The sequence below is a fragment of the Pelodiscus sinensis genome, chromosome 1 (genome assembly GCF_052426305.1).
Source record: "Pelodiscus sinensis isolate ZL-2025 chromosome 1, ASM5242630v1, whole genome shotgun sequence".
In the NCBI taxonomy this organism is placed as follows: domain Eukaryota; kingdom Metazoa; phylum Chordata; order Testudines; family Trionychidae; genus Pelodiscus; species Pelodiscus sinensis.
In genome coordinates, this window is record NC_143052.1 from 227,175,864 (window position 1) to 227,195,581 (window position 19,718).

At 41.3% G+C, this 19,718-nt stretch overlaps 1 protein-coding gene across 7 annotated transcripts in view; it reads left to right on the forward strand.

Moving 5' to 3' along the window:
* Positions 1–4,696: 4,696 nt before the first annotated feature.
* Positions 4,697–19,718, forward strand: part of LOC102455184 (arylsulfatase H-like) — a 28,830-nt gene continuing 13,808 nt past the window's right edge. The window contains exons 1-7 of one of the 7 annotated variants that reach the window (XM_075915599.2): positions 4,697–4,799; positions 11,165–11,278; positions 13,521–13,591; positions 14,381–14,515; positions 16,763–16,884; positions 17,662–17,784; positions 19,179–19,602. In XM_075915599.2, coding sequence (XP_075771714.2) covers positions 13,569–13,591; positions 14,381–14,515; positions 16,763–16,884; positions 17,662–17,784; positions 19,179–19,602 — 827 coding nt within the window. In that variant the 5' untranslated portion in view covers positions 4,697–4,799; positions 11,165–11,278; positions 13,521–13,568. Of the gene's footprint in view, positions 4,800–4,858; positions 5,321–11,108; positions 11,279–13,520; positions 13,592–14,380; positions 14,516–16,762; positions 16,885–17,661; positions 17,785–19,178; positions 19,603–19,718 lie in introns of those variants that run through there. The other 6 variants (XM_075915582.2, XM_075915566.2, XM_075915575.2 and 3 more) reach the window with 6 other exon arrangements.

The following is a 19,718-nucleotide window of genomic DNA, read 5'->3' on the forward strand; positions in this document are numbered from 1 at the left end:
AAGCACACAACTCAAAATTCAGTAACACCAGTTGACTGTCTAAACTTAGAAGCAAGGGGTGAACAGCAGTAACTATCTTAACTAGAATAATGTCACACACTTTGTTTTAATAGTGCTTTTGTAGATCAGGCTGAACAAAAAAACCATGGGAAACTCCAAAGGGTTTTTAACTCAATTATTCAAAAATAATTGAACGTGGCGGTTAGGTCAGTGTAAGAGAGAGCACCTGAGACCTGGGGCCTGGTAGAAAAGTCCTGTTGTAAGGTCTAAGACCTAAACAAGGTTGAGCCCTGCTAATATAAAGCATAATTAGCAAGAATCAAACAAAATCAGACCTTGACCTGTTACAAAACATGTCTACTTGCAGATACATGTGGCAAGACCAAGGCTGGCATTGCTTACATTCAAACACTGCTAAAAAGTGCTAGGCACAAAACACTCAATAACCACACCCCAGATAGGTAATTCCAGAACAACACAATACAGAGTTACATACTCCCTAGAAATGACACAGGACCACACTTGCCCTTCTGAAAGAATAGGTGAGGATGACTGTGTGATGGATACAAATGTATCCATCAAACAGATAAAAGGTAAAGGGCGGTAGCCAACCTTGGCAGACTGGCAATGTCACTTGTTTATATCCATTTGTAAAAGAGAGTCACATGAGGTGTGTCTTTGTCCAGCTGAAGGGACAACAGAAAGTCCTGCTATTCACTGAGCTGAGTCCACTATATGGAGCATTCATGTGCTAAAGTAACTGTAGGCATTGACCTAAGGAGCTACGACCATGCTTTGTTGACAATCATCCTGGTATCTGCCACCGAACGAAGTCTATACTGTGCATTGCAAAGAAACGTCTCTGAGTAGTTTGGGGCTGGAGTTCATTGACTGTTCCCTACTTGGCTAGGTTTGAGTTGAGAGAGCCTGGAGGAGTGTGCTTGTGAAGAAGACAGACTGGTGTAGCAGGGAATTGCCAGCAATATTCACTCTGACTGAGGCAGAGATGTAACACAGTGGGTTATAGCTCTGGGTATCCCCAATAGGCTTAAAGATGAAGTGGCTTGAACCCCCCAACATGACACAGAATAGGCAAGGATAGATGCCTGGTATGTGGCTTCACGCTGTTACATGGGAGCTGCATCTTGCCAGAACCCATGATCCTCCATGAGGTTTGCAAGGTATAGGAGTACAGAAAGAAGCTTCCTTATTCTTAGTCTTGATGCCTGCTCCCAAACCATCCATCCCATCCCTTCCCTTCCCTGCAGAGAGGTGACACATGGGGAGGCTTTCTGCCAGGGCCTCCTCACCTCCCTTCCCTGTTTGCTGGAGGCAGCCTGGGACCAGCGCGTGAGAGGTAAACAAACAGTCCTTGCACCAATAAGCTTCACTTGATCCCTGATTTGAACAGGAGTGGGAATGGGTGGTGTCTGCCTGTTTGCTGACACAAGCATTTTGAGACATTTACTTTCATATCACATTTCTAATGAACAGCCTCAGGCTTTCTTTTTTTAACTGTTTTTCTGCTTCCATTACAGTTTGTGCTTATCACTATGCTGAAATGCCTTTGTGCCCAACAGTTTAGACAAGGCCGCCTGCCCCAAGGAAATTCAGGTGCAAGTGTTGTGTGTTTAGCTCTCACATCCTGGTCTCAGGCTGCCTCCAGCAAACAGGGGAGGCAGGGGAGAGAGCTCACAGGAAAGCCATGGCAGAAAACTTTGGGGGAGGGGAGAGCGGTAAAATGTGACCCAGTGCACGTATCCCCATGTGTCATCTCTTTGCAGGGAAAGGATAGGATAGTCTGCCAGCAGTGCCCCAGTTAGCAGTGCTCACTGTGCAATGCTAAATGTGTTCCAGTGATGCTGGCAGTGCCAGGGAAAAGGACAAGTGGGGCTCTGAGGGTACGTCTATGCAGCAGTGTTATTTCGGAATAGCTGACATTATTCCAAAATAACAAAATGCGCATCTAACGACAAGCCATTATTTCGAAATAATGTTGAGCTGGAGGATTTCTTACTCTGACTCATAGTAACCCACATTTCAGAAGGAGTACGGGAAGTTGAAAGAAGAGTGTTCGTCCTTTGACTTCCTGCTGTGTAGAAAGTGCCAAAAGCCAAATTAAGCTATTTCGACTTCAGCTATGCAATTGACATAGCTAAGTTGTGTCGTTTAATTCAACTTTAGCCCTGCTGTGTAGCTGTGCCCTTAGAGGGGAAGGAGAAGAAGAGGGAGGTAGACCTGGATCAGCTACACTAACACATGCCAAGATAGCAGGGCTGCTGCAAGCCCCCCGCCAGCCAGAACACATAGAGACAAGTGGTACACTCACCCTCGTCCTTTAGTCTGCCCCCCTAAAACTTCAATCACCTATCCCGAGCCTCTTCTGGTACAGCCTCACCCACTCACTTCCCACATGGCTTCTACAGGGTGATATCAGCTTCATTAAACAGTGCTATGAAATTCATAAGGTGACCCCTATGGAGTCAATCCATGCACATTCCACGAAATCAATCTCATCATCTTTTGCCTTTTTTAAGAATGTTCCCATCTCAGAGATCTATAGAGCGATGATGTAGGTGTCTGTCCTCACCTTTGCAGAACATGCAATCACTGGAGTCTCCACTTCTGATGCAATCTTTGGTTACATCTGTACTACAGAATAAGTTTGAATGTATTATGGTAGACAGTTAGCATCCAATTTTATAGCATCAAAGGTGCATGTCCTCATTAAGCATATTCAGTCAGTGGAGTGCATCCTCAGTACCGTGGCTATCATTCACACAGCAATGAACTGTGGGTACCCAGAATTTGAATTCTGGGTAAGTCTCTCAATGCTTGATGGGACAAAAACATTGCAGCAGGTGGATCTGGATATGTGTCTTCAGCCTCCCATGATACACTTACCTCCTTCCTCTCTCTCTCCTTAAAAGCAATGGCAAACAATCATTTCATGCCTTTTTCTCATGCAGGCACTGTAGTGTGGCGAGCACACGCAGACCCTGTTCAGCTGCACACTGCTGTGGGAAGCATTGCAACACCTCCCATATTATCCTACAGTTTGTCCAGAGCAGTGTTTCTCAACCAGTGGTACAAGTATCCTTAGGGGTACTCAAGAGAAGTCTGGGGGGGGGTATGTCAACACAACTGAAATTTGGAGAAAACTGAATTTTTGTTTTAAGTTTTACAGTGCTTTATTATTTTTGTACTTTTTACACCCAAAAATTTCATCGCCCGCCCAGCTATGATTAAGTTGTTTGAACAAATGTGTTGCAATGGTAGAAAAACATTTTGTGTGTCTGTTATAGGTACTGGGGGCACTTATAACTTTTTGTAAAGGGTACTATCTAAAAAAAGGTTGAGAGACACTGGTCCAGAGCATAGCTAGGAGCCACCTGATTGAGGAAGAATGGGAGGAGGCCACACTCACAGATGTTCAGGAACCCATTGAATGGAGCAATTGGCACATGCTGACTGCATTTGGGTATGTTGACACATGGAGTGCTGGTTCTGGTCCCAGGAAACAAGCACAGACTCATGGGACCAGAAAGTTATGCTGCTATGGGATGAGAACCAATGGGAGCAAAACTTTCACTTGCATAAGGGCCACTTCCATGAAACTTTCTGAATTGCTTTCCCCACCCTGAAGCGCAACAATACCAATATAAAACCTGCTCCAACAGTTGGGAAGCGAGTGGTGTTAACCCTATGGAAGCTTGCAATGCCAGACTGCTACCGGTCAGTCAGGAATCAATTCAGAGTGGGTAAATCTGCAGTGGGGATTGCTGTGATCCAAGTATCCAGAACAAACAATACCCTACTGCTAGAAAAGATAGTGATTCTGTGAAACATGCAGGAGATAGTGGAGGGCTTTGCTGTGATGGGGTTCCTAACTGTGGTGGGGCAATAAATGGAACACCCATCCCTATCTTGGCACCAGCCCACTTCACCAAAGAGAACATAAACAGCAAGTGTTGCTTCTCAATCATGTTGCAAGCACTGGTGGATCACAAGGGCCATTTCACCATTATAAGCATGAGATGGTCATGAAAGGTACATTTGAATCTTTAGGAACTCTGGTCTCTTCAGAAAGCTGAAAGGCAGCTCTTTCTTCCTAGACTGTAAAATTACCATTGGTGATATTGAAATGTCAATAGTTATCCTTAGAGATGCAGCTTACACCTTGTTTCCATGGCTCATGAAGCCATAGATAGGCAATGGGGACAAACAATAAGGAGAAGTTCAACTACAGACTGAGCAAGTGCAGAATGGTGGTAGAATGTATCTTTGGGTGTTTAAAAAGCCACGGGTGCAGTTTATTGACTAGGTTAGATCTCAGCAAAAGTAGTATTTATATTGTTGATGCTTCTCTCCATGTACTGCATAGTATCTGTGCTAGCAAAGGGGAAAGGTTTCTGGTGGTATGGAGGACTAAGGCAAATTGCTTGGCAGCCAGTTATGAGCAGCCAGACACCGAGACGGTAAGAAGAGCACATTGAGGTGTACTGCATATCAGAGAGGCTTTGAAAATCAGTTTCATGAACGATCAGACAAAGATGTGACAATTATGTGTGTTGCTCATTACCAAAATGTTCCCTGTTGTACATGTACTGCACAATAAACCAACCCTTTCCCTCCCCCAGCTGCAGCTGACACAGTAAATAAAGATCCTATTCTTCAGAAATCATGCGTTTTCATTTAGACTACAGAGTATTAACATCTGTGACTAAGCTGTCTCTGAAGTCTCAATCCTCCAAGGGAATTTCTGCTTAGGAGCCGCAGTGCTGGGAAGGCTAAGAAAGGTAGGAGGAAAAACAGGGAGAGGAGAAAAGAGAAAAATAAATTAAAAGCAAAAACTGCCTGAAAGTCTCCTCCCTGCCCTCACTGCTCCAGGACTCTAACTCAAGAGAGGAAAGGAAGGGAGATAGAGACCCTGATTGGGCTACTGTGTTTTGTTGTTTTTGTAATGCCTCTTTTGAGTTACTCAGGCACAACAGTGATGAGTGCTTTTAGATGAATCTCAGTAAAAGAGCAGCCTACAGAGGGAGTCCAACAACAGTTAGTACACAGCTCTCACCAATGTTAAGGAAGTAGTCTTTGTACTAAGCTCAGTAGGGAGTGTATAAAACTTTAACAGCAGTTACATTTGCCAATCCTGGCAATGTTAACCTTAGATAAGGAGGAGGAGGAATGGCCTGAGGAAAAGCAGCAAAACTTGTCTAGCTCTGTCACATTCTGAAAAATGCAACCTAGTGGATCTATGCTGCTTAACAACTCAAGGAGTAAGAAGAATCTCAGGGAAAGAAGTAAACTTGAGACAAGGGTTTGTTTTTCATATTATTAAAAAGGAATTTGATTTTTTTTAAATTGGATGTTGAATATTGCTGATTGTTTTCTGTGTCTTGCTGGCTATTGGCAGCATGAGCCTCTCATTTGTGTCAATTTCTTTAAATAATAGTGATGATTGAATTAAACCGAATTAGTTTTTTTTTTTCCTGATGATGCCTGAAGATATTAAACAAAACGAAGGCCCCAATTCTGGAATCTTCATGCACAGAATTTCCCATTGATTTCCATGAGAGTCCTGCCTTCAAAAGGAGATATGGAATCAGTGTGTAATAGGAAAAAAAAAAAAAAAAAAGCTTTGTGTGTGTGTATGAGCAGGTTGTTTTGCAAATTCTATATCTGTACAGTGAATGGAGGGAGATGCCACTTCTTTGGGATTAAACACCCTTGAAGATAAAGGTCCCTATTGTTTACATTTGCAATCTAGTGACTAACTGTGATAAAATGTCTAAGTTGATTGAAACCTTTAATTCTAAGGAGCTTAAATATTCAAAGCCTGATAGTTTAGTGTTTAAGGAATTGAGTCCCCAATCCTGAAAACACTTACTCATATGCTTAACATTACTAATATGAATAGCCCCACTGAAGTCAAATCTAGTTAATACTGGACTACTTATGGAAGTAAAGTTATTCACATGAGTAAGTTTGCAGGTTTGACTCCTAAGCTAGCTAATTTGAACTTGACTTTGTTCTTTCTTTGGTGCAGTTATTTTCCTTACATCTTTACATCCAGCTTTTCTCTTGGCATTACTCCCCACCGACTTTTCCTATCTTTTACCTTGGGTTTCTTACTACTTCTTCTCCTCCTTTTTACAGGTTCCATTCTGTAAATGCAGCAGTGATCAAACATAAAAACAGAAGCAAGATTTGCTGGTCCATGAGGGGACCTGATTTTTAAACTCGCTCCCCTCACGGACCAGCTCCTGCCTGGCACCCCACGCTGCTGCCTCTGTATCAGAGGCAGCAGCATGGAGTGGCAGGGGGCTCCCTGGGAGTGAGGCAGGAGTGCACTAGCTGCCGTCCCCCCCCCCCCCCAGGGATTATAGAATAATTAATTAACCAATAAGAATTCATGAGATTACTCGACTATTAAATTAACTAATATTTAACATCCCTAGCTTGCATGATGCAGCTATACACACCAGAGTGGAGTGAATCGTAGATATCTCTAAGGTACTGTGCTGCAACTACTCTGTGTAGATCTTTCAGCTGATTCAGCTTAGAGGAACCTTAGTGCACATTAACGTAGTAGTATTACAACTGGAACTATAGCAATATGCACTAGGGCCTTTTCAGAGTCTCTTTGCTGAAATTAGGTCCCTAGTTTCTTTTATAAAAAATAGTGGTGGTGCTAGTGCTCCACTGATATACATTAAGCCAGGGTTTAAGTCCCTGTTCTGAATCAGACAGGGCAGGGTTCTGAAAATAGGTCTTACCTATGCCAGGTAAGTGCCCTAACCACAGGGTTATTGGATAAAACAGGGCAGGCTTGATCATCCAAGGGTTTTTTCTGGGCAAGGGTAGTCTCAAGAATTCCTAGAGGATCCAGCGCAGCCATCCAATAAGTTATTGACACAAGCAGTATTTCTAAAACAAATAATGCTTTAGTAACAGAACAGTCTTTGTCAATAGGCTCTGAGCAACCCAAACTGCAATAACCTAGAGTAGGAAGTGATGCTGAAGTGATGGTGCCCTGCTTCTCCTGGCCAGTCTTCCGCAAATCATTGCCAGAGGCCTGCTTTCAGTACTTCATTACAGTAAAACTCCATTGGTCCGGCATCCAATGCTCCAGCACTCCTGATGGACCGGCACCATCAGGAAGCCGAAAGTGCTCTGGCTGCCGGACAATTGGAGCTGCTCTGCACCCGACTTCCCCGATTCAGGCTGCTGAAACTGACCAGCAGCTGAATTGGGAAAGCCGGGGGCAGAGCAGCTGGGGTGCTGCCGGGTTGGTCCTGATCAGAGGCTGACTCCAGGAAGCCCAGGGCAGAGCTGAATCTGGGACTGACCCAGGAAACCTGGGTCTGAGCTGAAGCAGCGGCTAAATCTGGGACGCCTGGGGCAGAGCAGCTGGGGTGCTGCCGGGTTGGTCCAGTAGTGCCACCCTTCAGCGCTGTGAGACCAACCCGGCAGCACCCCAGCTGCTCTGCCCCAGGTGTCCCAGATTCAGCCACTGCTGAAACTGACCAGCAGCTGCTGAATCAGGGACGCCTGGGGCAGAGTCAGACTATGGGAAGGGGGGGCTATGAGGGGTCTGGGGTGGCATCCCCCCACCCTACCCCAGACCCCTGATAGCCCCCCCTTCCCATAGTCTGGCATATTTGATAATCCGGCACCCCCTGGGTCCTAAAGGTGCCCGATTATCGGAAGTTTACTGTATTTCTCAGGTCAAGTTCCTCAGGTTGCTCTTCTTTTCTCAGCCTCCTCCCAGGTCTTCTTAAAGTTTTGTACTCTCCCTTTATCTTTTTCTTAACTTCTTTCACCTTCTCTATTCTTCTCCCCTTCTTACACATACAGGCTCTTTTCCCTTTTCTTACAGAGCTCCCTTCTCCTGTCACTCACTTCCACTGCTCTCTGCTCTCCTTACGTACACTGACCCTCACTCCCTCACACTCTCTCAGAGCATGTCTACACTAGGAAATTATTTCAAAATAACTTATTTCGAAATAATAACTTCTGAAATAACTACTTCCAAATAGCATGTCCACGCTACAAGGAGGCCTTGAAATTAGTCCGAGGCAGGCTCCCTTAATGTGGATGTGCTACCTTGACTTAGAGCTCCAGGAAACACTGGAGAGTAATTCAAAATAGCAGCAGTGGAACGTCCACACTACCACTATTTTAAAATAACTATTTTGAAATAAGCTTTATTCCTTGTGGAAAACAGGAGTTATTCTTTTTAAATAACTAGCCCCTTATTTCAAAATAATGGGCTTGGTAGCGTAGATGCTCCACTTTCTATTTTTAAATAACAAGTCTATGACTATTGCACTGCCCTTGTTTATCGCACTTTTGCTTAACATCTTCTCAGAACCCTTGGTGCATGAGTACACCACACCCAGAAGGTTAGTGGGTTACATGTGTGTCACTATTGTAACATAGTATCTAAATGAACCCATCCCAAGCTTATAATTAAGTCTTACAACTGTTTGTTATTTTCCCCTCTGATTCTTGTTGCAACATGTTCCCCTACCTTCAGCTAATTGTGGAATGGTACCTCAATGATGTGCTTTCCTTACACAACGTGAAGGCCAGGTAACAAACTGGAGTGGCTTTGATTCTCTGGCATCACGTTGTCACTCTTTCCAAACATAGAATGGGTGCTTAACTCCAGAAGAGGATTCATAGCTGAGACGCTGAAGTAAATGGAGACTCCTTCCTCTGTTCCAGATTTCAGTACCTAGCTACTTTTGAGAAGAAAGGCATTGATTCCACCTCAGCCTCAGCATTTCCTATTGGCTAGTATAGCTGACTCCCTCCTTAGAGTGCTGGCTTTTGTGACTCCTGTTCTTAGGCACTTAACTCTCTGTGCATTGTACTGGGTGCTGGAACTCTAATAGGGTACATCTAGACTACATGCCTCTGTCGCCAGAGGCATGTAGATTAGGCTACCAGACATAGCATTAAATTTACATGGCTGCCGCGCTGAGCTGACAAACAGCTGATCAGCTGTTTGTCGGCTCAGCACGATAGTCTGGACGCGCGGGTGTCGACATCAAAGGTATTTGTCGACCACCCAGGTAAACCTCATCCCAGGAGGCATACCTGGATGGTCGACAAATACCTTTGATGTCGATACCTGCGCGTCCAGACTATCATAGAATCATAGAATCATAGGACTGGAAGGGACCTCGAGAGGTCATCGAGTCCAGCCCCCCGCCCTCAAGGCAGGACCAAGCTCCGTCTACACCATCCCTGACAGATGTCTATCTAACCTGTTCTTAAATATCTCCAGAGAGGGAGATTCCACCACCTCCCTTGGCAATTTATTCCAATATTTGACCACCCTGACAGTTAGGAATTTTTTCCTAATGTCCAATCTAAACCTCCCTTGCTGCACTTTAAGCCCATTACTCCTTGCCCTGTACTCAGAAACCAAGAGCAACAAATTTTCTCCTTCCTCCTTGTGACACCTTTTTAGATATTTGAAAACCGCTATCATGTCCCCCCTTAATCTTCTTTTTTCCAAACTAAACAAGCCCAGTCCATGAAGCCTGGTTTCATAGGTCATGTTCTCTAGACCTTTAATCATTCTTGTCGCTCTTCTCTGTACCCTTTCCAATTTCTCCACATCTTTCTTGAAATGTGGCGCTCAGAACTCGACACAGTACTCCAGCTGAGGCCTAACTAGTGCAGAGTAGAGCGGCAGAATGATTTCACGAGTTTTGCTTACAGCACACCTGTTTATACAACCTAGAATCATATTTGCTTTTTTTGCAACAGCATCACACTGTTGACTCATATTCAACTTATGGTCCACTATGACCCCTAGATCCCTTTCTGCCATGCTCCTTCCTAGACAGTCGCTTCCCATCTTGTATGTATGGAACAGATTGTTCCTTCCTAAGTGGAGCACTTTGCATTTCTCTTTATTAAACTTCATCCTATTTACCTCTGACCATTTCTCTAACTTGCTAAGGTCATTTTGAATTATGTCCCTATCCTCCAAAGAAGTTGCAACCCCACCCAGTTTGGTATCATCTGCAAACTTAATAAGCGTACTCTCTATCCCAATATCTATGTCATTGATGAAGATATTGAACAGTACGGGTCCCAAAACGGACCCTTGCGGAACTCCACTTGTTATCCCTTTCCAGCAGGATTTAGCACCGTTAACAACAACTCTCTGACTACGGTTATCCAGCCAATTATGCACCCACCTTATCGTGGCCCTATCTAAGTTATATTTGCCTAGTTTATCAATAAGAATATCATGCGAGACCATGTCAAATGCCTTACTAAAGTCTAGGTATATGACATCCACCGCTTCTCCCTTATCCACTAGGCTCGTTATCCTATCAAAGAAAGCTATCAGATTAGTTTGGCATGACTTGTTCTACACAAACCCATGCTGGCTATTCCCTATCACTTTATTACCTTCCAAGAGTTTGCATATGATTTCCTTAATTACCTGCTCCATTATCTTCCCTGGGACAGACGTTAAACTGACCGGTCTGTAGTTTCCTGGGTTGTTCTTATTCCCCTTTTTATAGATGGGCACAATATTTGCCCTTTTCCAGTCTTCTGGAATCTCCCCTGTCTTCCAAGGTATCATGAGCTAATCAGCTGTTTGTCGGCTCAGCACGGCAGCCATGTAAATTTAAATGAAGCGGCGATTATTTAAATTGCCTCTTCATTTTACTATGTCTGGTAGCCTAATCTACATGCCTCTGGCAACAGAGGCATGTAGTCTAGACGTACCCTAACTCAGAGCTGAGGATTCTATTAGCAGGGGAGCTCTAAGTCACATACTGCAACATTGTGGCTAAGTCCCTTTTGTAGCTGTTGCCCTTAGGCTTTATTTGAAGGTATGAATGTCACTTTTATCAGTTTGAAATCAAGCAATAAGACTCAAACTCTGTACCTGAAAGATGAATGTCATTCCCTCTACCCCAAGCAAAATAAAATGTAGCTTTATCGATAGGGATGCAATTATCATTTCTCCCAAAACGTCCATTTCATGAAATCCAACACGTAATCCAACATTTCTTCGTGTAAATTCTACATTCAGTATTTTATTCTTTTTTTTGTAACTATTTATTAAGGTGCTTGTGGGCGCGTTGTCACAAGGTGCTAAGAACCTATGAAACCCTTCTGCCAGGTGAAGCCAGCAGCAGCCAGGGCCAGGTTCAATATCTAGGAGTCCCTCTCCATCCATCCAACACAGAACTGGATCAAGCTCCCACCCAGTAACCTGGTTCAGAGAAATAGCCAAGTAAGTCTATAACTGGAAAAACGTAAAAAACAATGAATAGTCTAGCAGCACCTTAAAGACTAAAAAACCCCACATGTAGATGGTATCATGAGCTTTTATGGGTACAACCCACTTCTTCAGATGAATGGAGTATTAAAAGTCCAGTTCCAAAATAAATAGGGGATGGGGGTCAGGAGCAGGGAAGGAAAATAAAAAAAAATAGTGAATTAGAATGTTCATTTTACATGAACCTGATAGAGAAGGTTCAAATTGTTCTTAAGTACCCTTAAGTACAGCTAACATGCACCTTATAATGTCTATTTAGCTCTATTCTTTGAACGGGGGGGGGGGGGATTCACAAGTCAAACCAATCCAGGTAGGGGAAGCCATATAGCCTCTTGACCTCACCCCTCTCTGTTACAGAGCTCTGAAAATTGAGCCCCTGCATTTGTGTAGCCTTGTAATTTTGTAGTTAATAAGTTAGTTATGAATGTATGTTATAACATAAGGTTTGGATTAAACTTAAACACAAGATGTAGGCCTCAGACAGGCCAGGCAGCTTTGTTAACTTAGCTCCAGATCTGTTTGATGTTAGCATGTTCTGATGTTAAAGTGAAGGGATGGAATATTGTAATATATAGTGATGTTAGTCTTAGACAAAGCCTTGTAATAGATAGAAAGAAGTTTAATGTTGAAAGACTTTATAACTTTATTAAAGTGGCTAGAAGTACCCTTTCTTCCATGCTACAATTGTGTAAATGTAATGTTTGTGTGAATGAGAAAGTGAATGTTTTAGGAGAGATAAGTGTCAAAGCCATTGCTTGCACAGATGGTCAGAGGAGGGGCTGGAGACTCAGAAGCAACAAATAATTATCAACAAAGCTAAAGGACACTGAAGACACAAAGTGGACCAAGGCAGACTGATGAGCCCTGAAGTTAGTGGCAAGCCCCCCAAGATAGGGAACGGATAACAAGTTTTACCAGAAGACAACACCCATGAGGGGTTGTCAGCATGCTGATATCAGATGACTGCGAGAACAACTTCCAGATTGACATATGGCACAGAAAGATAGATTGTGATGCTGAATGGCTGTTTAAGGCCTGATAAGGCAAAATGCATTGACTTCCATGGAAGGAAAATCCTATAAAAGATGGGGTGTCTTGTATGGTTCTTCGGGTTCCGTCCTGCTACGACCATGGAGCAACAGTCCGGACTGACAAGAACCCGGCTCCTCCCTCGTACTCAGATTATCTGGCCAATAAATTGGGTCAAGTAACAGAATGGTAACTATTTCATCAACAGGACACATGTGTGTGTGTCTGTGTGTGGGTATAAATACATATGCTACATTGTTATATTATCAATAAATGTGGCATGCTGCCTTATCCCCTGAAAAGGATTCCATGTGCTTCTTTTAAGCATAATATTTGCAAAGTTCTTCCTGCCAAGTGTGAGCCCTTTAATATGAAACAATGTAGTGCCATCTTACTTTTCTGTATTCCCACAAAATTACAGACATTGGTAACCATATTTTAACTGTCTCTGCATTTAGTACAAATATAGCTGGTGTTGGGTCACAAATTAAGCTGATTACAATGAGCAAAATCCCACTTCATCTGCTGAATAGCTAACAAAGCAAACCAAAGTATGTGCAAACCATATTTACATAGATACTCCCAGGCTCTCTCTCCATTTCCAGCTAGCTGTCGGAGATGCATTCCCTCAGATCCTGCTTACAACTACAACTCCCATTGTAGTCAGTAGGAGTTGAGAACAGCAACATCTTGCAGGATTAAAACCTGTACTGCATAAATATTAATCATTTTCATGAGACTTCATTCACACAAGTACTGTCTTTGTTTAATGAGACTACATCTGTAAATACTCATGAATTTCAGGGTTGTATAGTCTTCTGCTAACTGTTCAGCACATGTATGTTATAAATCAGAATGATAGTAATATCATATAATATATGGAGATATATCATCTCCTAGAACTGGAAGGGACCTTGAGAGGTCATTGAGTCCAGTTCCTTGCCCTCACAGCAGGACCAAGTACCATCCCTGACATATTTTCCCCAGATCCCTAAATAGCCCCCCTCAAGGACTGAGTTCACAATCCTGGGTTTAACAGGCCAAGGCTCAAACCACTGAACTAGCCCTCCCCCCCCCCCCCCCCTGACTGCTGTGACATGTGATGGTTAATTAGCAAGTATGTGAGCACTTATCTCTATCTTTCTAATCTAATCTATCTATTTTACAGCTGACTACAGCAAAATTCTGTATCTCACAGACTGCCTCACAAGAAGCCATGAGACACCTCAAACTGCAGTGGTAAGAAAATTAATTAATTAATGAGCTGTTTTGACTTTTGAAGTTATCTGTAGAAGAAAATAGAGCATGTTCCTTTTCTCAGCAGTTGAAGTTATAAAAAAAATTAATGTGGACTCAAAATTGATGCCTGTTTAAAGCTATTATCTCATGACTTAAGACCTGAAGGGGAAGAACCCACCTCGTTCAGGTCAAAGATCAACAGCGGAGCCATTCAACTATAATTGCAACCCTAATTTTACATTTGCCCCTGGAGCTGGTGCAATTTCTTTGGAGAAGGGGAGGCCAGTAGATTTGTGTAGTAATAAAGCCAGCACACAAGACCTTCTCTTCACTCCAGATACAGGCTGCCTCCATACCAAATGTTGTGGCTGAAGACAACCCTACAAATATGTTCATGACATGCTAGAGTCTATTAGGACAGTATTCTTTGTATTTTGCTATGCTTATAGAGTGAGTGAAACTTTGGTGGTTGTCCTGTGTTAAGGTCTCTGTGTGAAGAACTGCACACAAAAAGCTCTTTATGGCATGCCACAAGAAGTTTTATTAATTCTACAAAATGCACAGAATATTTCACATATTCATGAGCACCACCTGCTGGCACTTTAGACACCTATTTATATATCTACACAGAGTTCTCACATAGCACTGCACTTATGGAGATTGGGGAGCATATAAAATTAAGTGGAACCATTGAGGAAACACCTCAGACTGCATTTAATTTAAAATGAGATGGGAAGTTACAAATGTCCATATTAAGTAAATCTCTATTCATTTATTCTTGAATTTCAGGAGCTGGCTAGCCACTTTGCTAGTTTCATGCCTAAAGGCATATACATCAAATGCTTCTAAACCCAATATTTTACTGATGATGGCTGATGATCTTGGTTTGGGGGATGTAGGCTGCTATGGCAATCACACACTAAGGTAAGGTCATAGCCTGCAAGATAGGGTCACTATGACATGGATTAAGGAGCAGAAGTAATTGAAATGGCCCCAGAATTTTTAGTCTGTAATGTCCTCTGGTTTAGTGGAATTACGGAATGAAAAAGAAGACTAAGCATACTTGACTCGACCAGTATTCCACCATTTCACTGTACATGAAAAGTATTCTTCATTTTCATTTGGCATCTCCTAAAATTAGCATAGTAGGCTGAAGCTTACCATAGATATGAGAAGAGGTTCAAAACTACTTAGTATTAGAAAAATAAAGTATTAATTAAAGTAAATTCAGGCTTATTTATTAATTTAGGTAGCTGCCTGTCATCTCAAGTAAGTAATTAATCTAAATATTATCTTTTCAGTATATCTGAAATAAATGGTCTGAAGTAACGTATAGCAGCACACTGTAAGGGACACTCCTGGGATAGTTGGGATCGGATTTGAAATTGAGATTTGACACAAAATGCCAGCTCCAACCAGCACAGGTTTAAATACGATATGTGCATAAATGAGAGAGAGAGAAAGAGCATAAATAAAGTTCTTGAACGAGAAAAAAAGTTTCAGAGGGTAGCCATGTTAGTCTGTAATACAAAAAACTCAAAAAACGACAAATACTCTTGCAGCACCTTAGAGACCAACAAAAATGTATATGGTATCATGAGCTTTCATGAACACAACCCACTTCTTCAGATGAATGGAGTTTAAGGATCCAAGTTTCAAATAGTAGAGAAAAAGGGACTATGGTAAGGGAAAGAAAAAAAAGAGGGAAAGAATAGTCAATCAGCTTCATTTAGCATTGAAACTCTCATTGACTATTCTTTTTGCATTTTTTTTCCTTTTCTTTCCCTCCCCATCCCCTCTCTCTGCTATTTATTTGGAATTTGTACCCCTGAAACTCCATTCATCTAAAGAAGTGGGTTGTGCCCATGAAAGCTCATGATACCATCTACATTTTTTGTTAGTCTCGTAGGTGTGCCTATGCAGCACCCTAAACTCAAAAGAAGATATGCAATTTGCGCTATGCAAATTGCGTATCTTACCTCAAGTCTATTTCAAAATAGATTATTTTGAAATTCAATGCATCTACACAGCACCAAATTTCAAAATAACTCACTATTTCAAGCTATTTCTTATCCCTCGTGTCACTAGATTTACTGGGATAGCAAAATAGCGCATCCATTATTTTGAAAAATTATTTGAAATAAGGGGAGGTTTGTGTAGACCTCCAGTATCCCAAAATAACTGTGCAGTGTAAACGTACCCTAAGGTGCTGCAGGACTATTCATTGTTTTTTAAGTTTTTTGAATGAGAGAGAATTTCTTTTTATAATTTCTTCATATATTTACTAGCATATGTATTCTACACCTTCCTCTCTCCAGCTTTGGGAGCTGCCAAAGAGCTCATGCTGGGCCAGATGTGACATTTATCCGTTTAAGTATGTCAAATCAAACTTTTCTCTTTCTTGAATTGGATCTCAATGTGTGTTCCTTTTAATAAGAAAAGCTAGTTTTCTGCCAGGAACCATACATGCAGCTGTAGTTCTCTCTGTGAAATTTTCCAATAGATAATCTTCATTTTAATTGCAAAATTGAGAAGTTTATTAAAAGGAAAATATAATTTACAGGTGTAAAAATTGTTTCTGAAGCACAGAGTGGCAGGCACAAGAGACAATTAAATTGTTTATTTTTTTAAATAGAAAATGATATGTGTGTTATGTGGTTGCAACGCTGATCTTATACAATATTATAAAGCCAGTTTTAAATCAACAAAATGTTACTCGGGTCACATACTAAACAGTGATAAAACAGAAAACAGTCTTTCTCTTATCTTCACTTTTATTTCTGCAAGAAGAATGCTAAAAATAGGGGTTCCTTTTCTGGAGCAAAAGGAATAAATCCCTGTATCATTGGAAATCTATTATAATGTTTTAACTAGTAATCAACTGCCTCTATTGTCTTCTATCCACATCTGATTCTATATACCAATATAGTACATGCTTTCTTTACCTGCAACGTACTCTTTGGTTCTTGTTTTTCTTTACTGCATATTAATTATTCAGTGTAACATTTTAATAGTATTAGGATGAATATAAACATTTTCTTACTATTTAGATGGATATAAGGAAGACAATTTGTAGATTCATCCATTATGACCTCAAACATGCTTCTGCTTTATTGTGTGTGTGTGTGTGTGTGTGTGTGTGTGTGTGAAATTTGACTGAGTATTTTTTAGGACCCCTAATATTGACCAGCTGGCAAAGGATGGTATGAAATTTACTCAGCACATTGCTGCAGCTTCACTCTGCACTCCAAGCAGAGCAGCTTTCCTGACTGGCAGATACCCCATCCGATCAGGTTGGACCTCTCTTCACTGCTGTCTAAACAGTAAAGGAATTGCAATAGTAAATTGTAAATAGACCTTGATTAGTAAAATGGGTGATCACATTCCAAATAATGCTGGAATGTAATGATGCAATATCACTATTCAAGTTGCCTCTTCATGTAGCATACAATTATTTCCTATGTTGTCACACAATATATATCAAATTACACTAACATATTGAGAACCCAATCCATACCCTTACTGTCCTAGGATCAGTAGGGATGTTTCTACTTCAAGAAACACAAAGATTTCTTGAAGCAACCTTTTCATCTCATTCATTTTAGCTGGGCCAAAAGTTACTTGCATGTAGTCAGCCATTAACAACTGTAACATAAAGCACTGAGAGTTGGCAGCTTCATAAAAAGAGGCGAGAATAAATATGGATATATTGACTGACTTATATAGAATCATTCCAACATAAAATGTGTTCAACTTGGCTAACTTACAACTTGGGGTATGAGATAAGAACACCTTCAAATACTTTCAGAGTAATGTAAAGGAGGAATTGGTTAGCAGGATATAAGGAGGGGTAAAGAGACATAAATTAAATGCAGACTGAATATCAGGACAAGTTTCTTCACATTGTAATCTGTTAGCCTGTTGAATATCCTCTCTTTGAAAGTGGTGAAAAGTATATTTCCTCAAGTCACTTTAACTAGACAAAGACTATGGCCATATCCTGACTTTATTTCATCAGAAATAATAAGGGGAAAAGAAACACTCATTCATTATATTGTACTGTACTTTAGGAATGGCATCCCCCACTTCACAGCGTGTTATTCTATGGAATGGTGGCTCAGGAGGGCTCCCTCCAAATGAAACGACTTTTGCCAGAATACTCCAACAGCAAGGTTACACCACAGCACTTATAGGTACAGTAAGTAGAAATCAGCTAGACTACAATTTCCAATCTCAGTCATTGTAACATTTTGGAATCTAGTACATTTAGATACAAAAAAACCCATATTTTATATATCTGCCAAGCCCAAAATGAGTCATTGTGGATTGACACAGTAATTGAAAGCAGTTCAGAAAATAAAGATCTGGTGAATGCAGTACATAGTGTTTTAGGAAACAGAGATATGTATTGACTTACAGGTGCTTGCCAGACTCTGCAGTGGTCTTAAATAATTACGGCTTACTCACTCATGTGCTGGGTGGACTTGCTATGCTTTTGCGTGCTGTGTATTACCACACCCCTGTCTCTAACCAGGACCATCATGAGCTATAGCTCTATTAGGCTAGGCACAACGTGGGAAGATGCTCATTGGCTTCAGTGCGCTTTAGATCAGGCCCCACAGTATGAGCTGAAATCCCACTGAAGTTATGAGGAATTGTGCCTGAGTAAGGGTAGCAGGATTTGTCATTTAACATCCCTTTTTTATTCCAAAAAACTGCTTCTAAAAAGTGACACACACTTGGTCTGTATGATGTTTAACCACACTGAGGGTGAAAATTAACCTTTTGCAGTTGGCCAGTAATGGCGTCCACACCATTTCAAGATTGGCTCGTATTTTGTGCGTTTAAGAGGGACTTAGTAATATGTAGTCTCGTGCTAGCTCTCAGAGAAGATATGAACTGGACCTTGGACAAGACAGATTGGTTCACATGTGATACAATAAATGCTAGTCACACTCAAGAGGTTCTTTGCCACTCTTGCAACCACTGATCCCACAGCAATAGGCTTTTCTATAGCTCTGCACTTTTCAGTGTCAAGCTATAGTCCTATTATGCTATAATAGAACTTTAGTATGTTGGAGTTTACATATTCTGTAGGATTAGAACAGCATATTTTGGGGATAATTTTCAACTTTATTATCTGATTTTTTTTTTCAGCGTGGGAGTTTGGCCACGCTTAAAGAAATTCAGAGAAATTCCCTCCCAAGAATTAATATTACACTAAATTTATAGGCTATCTGGTCTATTTACTCTCAACTCCTTATTAGATTCCCAAGGATCCTCCATTAAATTAATGTTATTTTACAATTTAATATAGCCAGTTTCAGATATTGTTTCCATTCTTGAACTCATTCAGTATGCCTCTTCCCTCATCGAGGCTTGCAACCTAACTGGAATTCTGTTAATTGAGTTAGATGGATATTCTATTTATTATATGCTTCCACACATAAATTTTACCTGAGCATTTCATGCCTGACCTTGACTTGGCTGGTCTCTTTTTCATTTAGGAAAAGAGTCAGACTTGTTGAAATATAGGCATACACACACAGAGCCAATGATTTTAAATCTCTTTCATTTATATTTTCAGGGAAGTGGCATCAGGGTGTGAACTGTGAATTCCACGGTGATCACTGCCACCATCCTTTAAACCATGGCTTTGACTATTTTTATGGTATGCCTGCTACTCTTGTGAATGAATGTCAAGGAACAGAAAATCCTCAGATCAGCCCATCTTTGAAAGCTAAGTATTGGCTTTACAGTAAGACAATTGCCCTTGCAGTGCTCACACTTGTGATCGGAAAACTTTCCAACTTATTATCAGTAAAATGGAAAGCAATCATCTGCTTTGCCCTGTGTGGTTTCGTGTTTTTCATCTCCTGGTACTCCTGTTATGGATTTGTAAAGTATTGGAACTGTATCCTGATGAGAAACTATGACATTACTGAACAACCAATGAAGCTAGAGAGAACCGCTTCCAATGTACTTAAGGAGGCTGTTTCATTTATCAAACGGTAACCAATAAATATCATATTGCCCTTTAATGTTTCTTAACTATATTGTTATTGTAAATATCTCAAACAGTACCAGCAAGTAATAGGTTAGGCAACTGGTGTGCTAAGACAACTGC